The 11,455-nt window shown below is 39.2% G+C and overlaps 1 protein-coding gene across 1 annotated transcript in view; it reads right to left on the bottom strand.

Moving 5' to 3' along the window:
* Positions 1–2,768: 2,768 nt before the first annotated feature.
* Positions 2,769–11,455, bottom strand: part of LOC121326588 (spermatogenesis-associated protein 16-like) — a 34,989-nt gene continuing 26,302 nt past the window's right edge. The window contains exons 9-10 of the mRNA XM_041269921.1: positions 11,046–11,129; positions 2,769–3,379 (exon numbers count right to left, since the gene is read on the bottom strand). Of these exons, the coding sequence (XP_041125855.1) occupies positions 3,200–3,379; positions 11,046–11,129 (264 nt within the window). The 3' untranslated portion in view covers positions 2,769–3,199. The remainder of the gene's footprint in view (positions 3,380–11,045; positions 11,130–11,455) is intronic.

Here is an 11,455-nt window from a genome sequence, read left to right as displayed (position 1 = left end):
TATGCAAATGCTGCAGCTATATAATATTTAAAGTTCCTGAAACCTTCGTGTTCTTCTGTTATCAAAATATGTATATCCCTGATTTTAAAAAAAAAAAAAGCGACTGAAAAAAGCAACCTTTTTTGCACAATTCTAAAGAGAATGGATAATTCTGCAGTGTAATGCTAATAAGAGAAATGAAAATAGATTTTAAAGTTACCATTTTTCTTCTGCCAAGTGTTGTTGTGGATAAGGATTTTTAATAGCTTTTTTTGCACGTCCTCTCAAAACAACTTTTTTTTTCTGCATTTTACCTGATAACCTAACAGTGCTCCGCTGAACTAAATTAAGAGGTCTGCAAAGTACGTGCTTTAATACTGGATTGTGGAGGGACGTATTTGTTAAACCCTGAATCATCAACATTGCAAGTTTGCAGCAGTCAATGCATCTGTTTAATGTACCTATTACAACTTATCAGCAGTCTATCTACATTTGAGGCAGGGCTAACTCAGTTTGAGCTCCAGTGCAAAGTTTGCAGTTTTAAAAAGAATACAGAACTGGAACAAGACGCAAGAGCACAAATCTCGGGGAGAGCAGGAAAAAGAAACATTTTTATTCGCTCAGCCTCGCATTCTGGAATTTGCCTGTCATGTAATCACTCTCAGCAGTTCAAGAAAACACATTCATACTCTGGTCTGATGTGCCTGTCCTTCTCTGTGATTGGTACTATAAGTGTTCTGATCCCACCCCCGGCAGCTGTTTAGGCTTATAAATGATCTCTAGACTGACTGGTGCTCTGAGCTCGGACTTCTGACTCCATAGACAAACCTGAGTTTTTTAACATTCACAAGTGCTGAGCAATGTATTTTTCATTCGCTCAACAGCACAAGTCGCCACTTTTACTTTCTGCTATTTCATCAAAATTAATGTTTCTTTTAGCAGAAATACTTCAGCTACATAAGACATTTATGAAATGCATCCTTTATTGCTCTGCTCCTTATTGGCATAATTTGGTTTATTTATATTTACCTATCATTATACAAGCATATGACTTGCATTTTGTGCAAGATAAACTACCAGATAAATGTTGTAATGGTCAAGGGTCAGACCAATACAAAGCCTTGAAAAGAGTCCTAATTGTAGCAATAGATTCGTAATCAATTCACATAGAGGCATTTTTTTTTTAAAAATTGTAAATAATGGAAAGTACCAGTACAGTGATAATTAATGTTATAGTTCAGTACAGTACAGTACAGCACAAGATGCAAATAAATCAATTACAGCACTACTTTATGCAATATAGTTGCTTGTTGATTTCTCGCTTTATCAATGTCTATGGGTGCCAATACTTTTACACACCACTGCACAGCCAATAAGGAAACAAAGGCATACAAAACTAAGGAATAAAATTGATGCTATGTATCCTTGTGTTCCAAGTTAGGTTATGGAGTCCACAAACCCATTATAAACTGTGCAACTTTGCCCCCGTTCACACTTGCTGTTTGACACAGCCCAGGGCTGCCTTTTCTCACATGTGAACGCTCTAAAAGAAGAAAAGACACCCCAGGGCCAGCCCAGATTTAAGCTGTCATTTCGAAAGTACCCTGCAATCCTAGACTAGGGCTGGCCTTTACAGATGTATAAATGCAAAGCAGATTTAAAGCCAACTTTTCGTATCACAAGACCAATGTGGTTAGGTAGCTCGGTAGACACTCCCATACTCCCATGAAAAAAAGCCAAATCTATGCTATGCAAGACGGCAGTGGATCAGTATTTTAATTGGCAATTATTTCTACATCATACAACTTTAATTATAAAAATATTAAATAAAAAAATCTAGTGGGTTAACATTCAGGCTGTTTCACATAATATACAAGCCACAGTGAATTCATAATTAAGCTTCATTTGTCACAATTACATTCTATTCCTGATATCTAGTAAATAAGCGACAAATATAAAAACTGAAAGATTGTGGATCTCAATAATGATCAATAGTGGTGCTGGCGACTTCAGTCACCATTGTTTATTTTGCACGCAATGATATACATAGCAACAGAAACGCGCATTGCTTTACTCACACATTAAATATTAAGATCGTTGATGCACCATGTGAGGGTGAGACCCTCACTATAATATTCCAATGCCTGCTATTGTGTTTATTATTATTAATGTTATTCTACTGGCGCTAGAGCAGTGGTTAGTATGTATAGTGCATGTTGTTGAGCAAAGTGTATTTGATATTTTATTTAGATTACGCACTTCCCTTAAAGAGGTTGTCATTTACATGTGGGACAAGGGTAGCTTATATTGTTATATATGTTTGGTAATCTTCCAAGAGAAGGAGTAATGCTAATGTTTAGTCTTTACTGGTAATGGTTAGGGACTAGAGAATAATAATAACAATGACAATAACGAGTAAATGATGGTATTCATGCAGGTTAAACAAATACGTATCACCGAGAAAAAACGTGTGCAATGTATTTAACATTATTTAATGTTGTGTCTTTCCTTAGGAAGGAGCAGTTGATAGTCATTTGCAATCTGAGTGAAGTATCCATTACGAAAATAAATATTCATACCTGTCAACACTAGCAAGTTGCTGTTTCCCGCGTTCTAAATACCTCCGGGTTCTTACGAGAATAATTAGATTGTGGGTGGGGGTAAGCTCGAATCATAAAATTGCTATTGTGCTGCATTGAAAAAAAGTATATTAATAACAAACAGCTGCTACAAAAGGATTACTGTATATCCCGGTAGCTCTTCCATTCAGAGTGCAGGCTATCGTTCCATTAAAAAAAAAAAAAAAAAAAAAATGCAGGTTTGCCACATTTTAGGCCTGCTTTTCAGTCACATATATGAACACGCAAAGGCGTGTTAAAAACGTAAATTTGAACGGGTTTGCAGACCTAATTTAGCAAACTGCAATGCTTTGTAAAAGAGGAATACATTTACATGTAATAAATGAATGACATAATATGTCCAATGGAATTACTCAGTTTTTTTTTCAACTGGGGCACAGAAAGGGAGACAATGTATCTTAAAGTAAACATGGAAAAAAATCTAAATAAGAATGAAGCCAAGCTCTCGAAGTCCATTTATTTCTGCCAGCTAAGACTAATGATGTGCGAGAGCTTCTTGCTAAAGATGAGCTTTTGTGAGGGGACGCCTCATTAATTTGAAGACAGGCCTTTGTTATCCCGACTGTCAGGCGCCGGGTGCATTAATGTCCCGCTGCCATCTTGGATACGTCTTGGGATTGCTGTGCATTCTCTAGTGACGGCTGGGTCTTCACACACTGAGTTCTCTTCACTTTAGCCCTCTGCTTTCTAGCAATCCGTAGTTCTTTATTCCTTAGGAAGACATCTTCAGATTGGTAAATAAGATCTTCAATTAATCCAACCTGAGAAGAAACAACAACCACAAAAATTATTTTTAAATACGCCTTCTTAATTTGATACCGTACAAACATTTAAGAAAATGTTAGTGGAACACTATATTCCTTGTTTAAAAAAAAAAATTGTAACATATATTTTTTGTATCTCTACCCTTTCCCATTGGGACCTAATTACTTTTTACATATAGGAATGGACAAAACGTCTTGTTTCATTTCTGAGGACTGGTGGAGAGAAGGAATTTATTGCAACAGTGTCTGTAAATTGCAGTGAAAAACAGTGACTTTAAAGGGATGGCATGATATGGAAATTAATCTAAAGCACTTTTTTTTATAGAAGGAAAGCTAGCATAAAGAGAACAATGAGATGGGGTGTGTAGATGTTGGATGCCTGCAGCGAGAATAATGAGTATTCTGAATTCCCATGGCAAGGACTATTTTTCTGTTAAATCAAAATGTAGTTCTGAATCAATGTGTTTCCTCGTGAAATATCATGCACAGGGATATTACTCCTATTAGTGGAATAGGAGTCAGTTCTCTAAAGTATTCTGTCTAAATTTTCCAACTCAGCTGTTCATATTTTATGTGGGTCCCTTCACAAGAACAATAACCACTTGAACCCGAATTTAAATATGATACACACTATATACAATATACTATATACAATGTGTTAATTGGCAGTAAATTGCATATGTACAGTTCTAGAATGTATAATGGGACCTTCTCCAATTCACAGGCAAATTAACTGCAATATATTTACGAAATAAAGGCACAATTTGGACTTTTCACCACGTCATTCCTACTCTATTATGATGTCCTTAAAACCTCAAAAAGAGTAAGTTTCTGATGTATCCAGCTAACATCCTGCCATTCAGACCTGGGCCTCTCTTAAGCAGAGACTGACAACTGTGAAACTGTACCACGTGTTGTGTATTCATGTCCTCTGTGAAACTGTACCGCGTGTTGTGTATTCATGTCCTCTGTGAAACTGTACCGCGTGTTGTGTATTCATGTCCTCTGTGAAACTGTACCAGGTGTTGTGTATTCATGTTTCTGTGAAACTGTACCACGTGCTGTGTATTCATATCTCTCTGAAACTGTACTGTGTGTTGTGTATTCATGTCTCTGTGAAACTGTACTGCGTGTTGTGTATTCATATCTCTGTGAAACTGTACTGTGTGTTGTGTATTCGCGTCCTCTGTGGATTGCCAAACTTAGGCCCCCAGAAGTGCAAGGTTTAAAAGTGAATTTGCTACGTCACCTAGCCTCAGTATAACACTTCTCTGATGAGCTTTATACACAAATTGCTCCTTTGACATTTTTACCAGGAGGCATAAAACAGTGGTTGTTTTTCACAATGGCACTGTTTGCAAGGAAAGCTGATGCGTTGGAACATGGGGACATGGAGATAAACACAGAGCTTAAGAAACAACGTGAAACAGCTCAGATAATGAGCATCTAGAGTAACTGGGGCTGAGGTGAGGCCATATGTTTTTACTGCTGACTGTTGTCTCAGAAGTACAACAACTATTGAATGTCTTTATATTCAGAATGCACAGAACTAATTAGTACAGATACTAAACTAACAGTGAAGTGTAGAGCTTTTAGAGGGAAGATTCTTGTTAGATAAAGGTAATTACTGGTACGTAATTAGATAAGTCTAATTGGCTTTTCATTTATAGATTTACCTCAGAAGTTATGATTCGGTGTTTGAAGTTTATGATTTATAAAAAGACATTGCATCCCAGGTCTGACAGCAAATATTCAGTGACTTTTGTAATTCTCATGCATTGATATAATATAAATATTAAAAAGAAAACATATGTTTCTCCACCCTATCAAAAACCTCTACTGTTTCAAATACAGCTATGGCCAAAAGTTTTGCATCACCTAGAACTTTAGGATTGAGACATAATTTCAAAACACACACACACACACACACACACACACACACACACACACACACACACACACACACACGGTGCCTATAGAAGGTCTACACCCCCTTTCAAAATGTTCACCTTGTTTGTTGCCTTATAGCCTGGAATTAAAATGCATTAAAATACTTTTTTTTTTCATTTATCTACAGATACTACCCTACAACTTTGAAGTGAAAAAAATAAATTTGTAGAAAATTAATTAAAAATAAAAACTGAAATAGCTTGGTTGGATAAGTGTCCACCCCCCCTTGTAATAGCAATCCTAAATTAGCTCAGGTGTAACCAATCGCCTTCAAAATCACACACCAAGTTAAGTGGCCTCCACCTGTGTTAAATTGTAGTGATTCACATGATTTCAGGATAAATTCAGCAGTTCCTGTAGGTTCCCTCTGCTGGGTAGTGCATTTCCAAGCTAAGATTCAACCATAAGCACCAAGGTGCTTTCAAAAGAAGTCTGGGACAAAGTTTTTGAAAGGCACAGATCAGGGGATGGGTATAAAAAAATATCAAAGGCCTTGTATATCCCTTGGAGTACGGTCAAGATGATTATTAAGAAGTGGAATGTGTATGGCACCACCAAGACCCTGCCTAGATCAGGCCGTCCCTCCAAACTTAATAACCGAGCAAGGAGGAGACTAATCAGAGAGGCTACCAAGAGGCCAATGGCAACTTTACAAGAGCTACAGGCTTTTATGGCCAAGACTGGTTACAGTGTGCATGTGACAATAATATCCCAAACACTCCACAAATCTGGCCTGTATTGTAGTGTAGCAAGAAGGAAGCCATTACTCAAGAAAGCCCATCTTGAATCCCGTTTGAAGTATTCAAAACAACACTCAAGAGATTCTGTAGCCATGTGGCAAAAAGTTTTGTGGTCTGACAAAACTAAAATTGAACTTTTTGGCCTAAATGCAAAGCGTTGTTTGGCGCAAACCCAACAAAGCGCATCACCCAAAGAACATCATCCCTACTGTGAAGCATGGTGGTGGCACGACGACGATGACGACTTATCCAATTATGATTTTTCAGTTTTAATATATCATTTTTTTCTCAATACAAACTTTTTCCCCTTAACAGTGTGGAGTATGGTGTGTAGACAAGTAAAAAAAAATAAATTGCATAAATGCATGAAATTCTGAGGCACTGACAACAAAATGTAAAAAAATTTCAAGGGGGTGTAGACTTTATGTAGGCACTACATATAGAAATTTATATGTAGAAATTGTGGAAGACTGGAGTAAAAAAAAAAAACTGTTTTTAAGTTATCTTGAAGAAATGTATACTTGCACAGATCTTTTTCTGTGAAGTAAACATTATTCACACCATGCCAGAAGACAGGTAAAGAAAATAATACCACTCAATTTAGGGTGCCAATACTAAATTGGATAAGTATAAAAAGACTTCTATGACTAACATCAAAGCTAAAACACTAAAGCAGAAGCATTGAAAGAAAATCAAGAAACTGTAAGCATTTCTCAGTGTGTCAATGTATAACATCCTTTACTAGCAGAATAATCACTGAATTTGTTGTGCAAGACATCATCTAGATTGCTGAATTGAATTAGGCTATTGCCTTGCACCCAACACCCATGGACCAGACCAGGGGGTCAATCAGAAGCAGTTGGGGTCACAAACAGTAAACCAATATTAGAAATAGTCACATAAAAAAACAAATTCACACCATATCATGTAACACCCATCTATGAAATATTTAACCATTTACCTTTTTTTAAAGATAGATGAAAAAGACACAAAAGAACAACCAAGATGCAGACCCATGCCCTACAGATACATGTCTCCCTGCGATCTGGTGTTGGTTCACCTTGGATGGTGCCATTTATCATTATTTTTCTGGTCAATACCTTTGAAAATGTATACATCATATGTTCAACAATCAAAAATGACTTTGTGCTCTAAAGATTATCAAACCTATACTTTAACAACCCAAGGACGCGGGGAAAAATAATAATTAATTAAAAAGTATCCACCAAAGGATCTTTTTGTTGGCTGCTCCGCTGAAGGAGAATAAAAGATGTCTTGACAGGGGGGTGGCTACAGCGGGGCATAGATAGGGCACAGGCCATTACTGCAAGAGCTTTAATCAGCCCAATAAATAAGCAGCTGTGTCATTAGCATTAGAGGTACTGTGCTGAAAATCTGTGGCACCTTCCAATGAAAAAGAATATTTTGGATGGCACAAAGGTGAAAAGCATAACTAGTTTTCTTTATTTTTTCCTTGTAATGTTTCTCATTAAAAAGGAAAAAAAAAATACAAGTACTTTATAAGTGGGAATACAAGCCAAGGAGTACATTCAGCAGAATGGTGTATCTAGCTGTTATGCACTGGAAAGGCTAGGTGTTCTGCCAAGCTGCACGCTGCTTGCACTGCAAAGAGCATAAGGATCCTTGCTAGCCCACACAAGCAATAGGTAAATCTGAAGTTCGGCTTGCAATTAAAAAGGTCAAAAGTGCCAAGGAAGTAAGGTTGATTGTCGTATCATATTAGATTAGTATCTTTGTGATGGGGTACGCCCCACCCCTGTGCACATTTCATGTTTTGTGTTATTTTGTGTTTGTATTTGTTGAATTATTATTTAAATGTACTATTTTGTACGTAAAAACATGTTATTTAATTGTTAATTTTTCCCTTTCAATTCAAAGACGACCACCAACAATACTTTTGGGATATGCCTGCCACAGGTCAGGTATTCACTGAGTATTTTATATCAAAGCTGCGAATAGGCTCCTCCAGGGAGCGATGTCCTCGGTCCCGCCTTCCGGGGGAACACATAGTCACTCCACGGAGCTCACTTCCTCTTGCTTCTCGTTGTGGTAAGATGAGGTACTAACCCAAACCAGTTGCTGTGACTGAGTCTGTATCAAAGAGCTGTCACTCGGGTTTTCCGGAATTCCCCTGCTTTATTTTTGAAAAATATTGCTGGAAATCTGCTTGTTCAGCTTCTGAACTAATCTATTATCGTCATGCAACGGTGCTTTGTTGTCTTCTGTCTGCATCGCTTACATGGCAGATTGCTTTCTAACCATGTTATTTTCTTAGCTACGTGCAGCTAGAAAAAAACAGAGACGTGTGATTTCCTCCACCAGGACTTGGCTCCGCCACGTACTAACGTTGAGTCGACTCTACTGTTTGTAATATCCCGCCCGCCTGCTCGGTGCGCTGGCTTAGAAAAATAAATAAATAAATAATAAAAATTTCTTCAGTTTACCCACCTGGCATGGTGACTTCCTTACCCCCACAGATTGGCTGTTATGTGAGTATGTCTTTTCTCTTACTGCTTACTTTAAACTTACTTTACTTTTAAAAAAAAACAAACAAAAAAAAAAACCAATATGTGCCTCCTCTACTGATTCTACCTGGTAGAGTTTACTGGATGTCTTGGCAGTGCCGCACAGCAAAAGCAATTGTTTTTATTGAAGGCGGTCAAGCGAAGCGGCAGTCAAGAGGCATCACAGAACGGCACGCTGGAAATATTGTCAACTTTCGCCGTGCCATGACAGAAACTACCAGCAGCCAATCAGTAGAAAGTAGGAAGCTCCTTTGCGGGGCAGAAATAAAAAAATAAATAGATAAATAAAACTGAGGAAAAGCTTGTGGTTCCGATTTCAGATTTTCCAGAGTTGTATAATACAACATTAAGTAGGTTTGAAATCTGCCTTCATCAAACCGGAACTTCTCTATATATCACACCGGTTACATCCGTGAGCGACCCTCTCCAGGTCTCGGCCCTCAAACAAGAAGTAGCTGCATTACTCCTCAAATGAGCCATCCTCAAATGAGCCATCCGCCTCGTAGAACCTACCTCCCAAGAGGAGGAGTTCTACTCAAGGTATTTTCTGGTGCCGAAGAAATATGGTGGCCTTCGCCCCATCCTGGGCCTGAGACACCTCAACATGTTCTTGAGGGAGAGCATGTCAACCACCAGGGAGGACTGTGGTCCCCAGGGTTACATCGCATCGCCTTCTGACTATTGGCATGGGTGAAACAGAACCTGCTATCCCTCCCTGCTGTTCACCTTCCAGTGATAGTGAACTGGGTGGCGGACCTCCTCTCTCTCTCATCCATCAGAATGGTGGCTCCACCCTCAAGTAGTGGAGCACATTTGGGATCGGTTTGGCAAAGTCCAAGTCAATCTCTTCACCATAGTGGAAATGACTCACTGCCTCCTATGGTTCTCCCTTCACCGCTTTAGTGGTCCACTAGGCATCGACACCCTAGACCATGAGTGGCACAGAACGCTCTTGTATGCATTCCCACGAATGCTGTTGCTTCTGGCCTTCTGTCTGCTTTAGGGCTTTCAGACGCAGTACACTACAGAATGCTAGGGCCTCCTCCACAAGGTATTTTCAAGACTGGTGTATGACCCGGGGTCATGACCCTATCTCTTGCCCGATAGCAATTATCCTCCAATTCCTACAAGAACTGCTGAAAGCTGGAAAATCTCCTTCTACACTTAAACTGTACTTGGCAGCCATATCTGCATGCTATATCCCTGTTGACTCAATGTCCCCAGGCGCCCATTTCCTGGCAAATCGTTTTTTGAAGGGCGCTCTGCGGTTATGTCCACCTAGAAGGGACGTCCTCCCCGAGTGGAGTCTAGACCATGTATTGGAGGTTCTCACTAAGGCCCCGTTTGAGCCCATTCATTCCATAGAATTGAAACACCTCTCTATGAAGACAGCCTTTCTATTGGCCACCACCTCTGCCAAGCGGGTCAGTGAGCTACAAACTCTGTCGGTGTACAGCTCCTGTATTTGCATCTGGGATGATAGAAACAGGGTATCGCTATGCACAAACCCTACTTTCCTCCCTAAGGTGGTTATGGTTTTCCACTTAAATCAGTCAGTGGAGCTAGAGGCTTTCCATCCCCCTGCATTTTCTTCGGAGGAGGAGGAGGATCAAAGACTAAACTCCCTCTGCCCGGTTCAAGCATCGAGATGTTATGTGGACAGGACAAGAGCTCTGCGTCAGTCTGACCAGCTCTTCGTCTGCTATGGTGCAAGGACCCTGAATCAAGCCCTCTCAAAGCAGCGGCTGTCTCACTGGATTGTGGACACAGTATCGACTGCATATACTAATGCCGGCCTACCCCCACCTGGGTGAGTGGCCGTGCACTCTACCAGAGGTGTGGGCCCCCTTTAGAGCAGCCTCACTATCCGACATAGGTACTGCAGTTAGCTGGGCTACCCCGCATACTTTCACCAGGTTCTACTGACTTAATGTGGTAAATCCCTCTTATGGTTTCATTAGGCACAAGGGTCCTTGAGGTTGCACGCTCGCACAGCTAACAATGGTTTTGTGGGCTCGAGGTGACCCTTGTATGCTGTCTCTGCTAGCATTTTGCAGCATGGATGGGGTTAAACTTTCCCATCCATGCTAAACTCGTCCAGATTGATGAATTTATTACTAATTTGGAGACTGTCACATGTATATAAACCAGCTTGTCACAATCTTTTTGGTTGTAGGTTAAATAAATTATATAAGTTGATTTTCCTTCCCTCTGCACTTTCCAATGCCTTTTCATTAAACAGATAACCTCTTACATTAAGAAAACATAAACTTTAAACACCCAAAACTAACTCTTTTCTTTTGCAGTAGCAAATCATTCACAGTACATCAAATTGATATGTTGCATCTCCACCTTAGTTCAAAGAAATGCATGTGTACCTTACTTTTTCATACACATTTGTATCGTCTTCTATGGCACACTTCTTACCGTTTGCATTTTATTCCAAACACGTTCTTTATCAGTCCGGCTTCCTTCAAGGGTGTCCATGGTGTCTGCCATTAATGCATGCAGCTGTGGTACAGAGATAAAAATGATCAGAGCAGAATTCACACACCGAAATAATTTCTCTAAACACACAGATTAAAACCTAATTAAAAAATAATTTGCACAGTGATGACTTTATTACTCATTCTTTATACAATAAGGCCTTCTATCTTGTCTTCTCTCAATTGTTCAAGAAATCTAGCGAGAATATAAATCTTTTTTTTGCAAAGAATTAAGAAACTAACGGTGATCCAGCTTTTTTTTTTTTTTTTAATTAAACAAAGTGACTAGCATCACAGATTTCCAATCACTTGTCTTTTGGAACCGTCCTACTCACAGATCCTTTAAATGAT

This window comes from Polyodon spathula, chromosome 14 (assembly GCF_017654505.1).
Source record: "Polyodon spathula isolate WHYD16114869_AA chromosome 14, ASM1765450v1, whole genome shotgun sequence".
In the NCBI taxonomy this organism is placed as follows: domain Eukaryota; kingdom Metazoa; phylum Chordata; class Actinopteri; order Acipenseriformes; family Polyodontidae; genus Polyodon; species Polyodon spathula.
The sequence above is the reverse complement of the archived record's forward strand: the minus strand, read 5'-3'. Positions and strand labels throughout refer to the sequence as shown.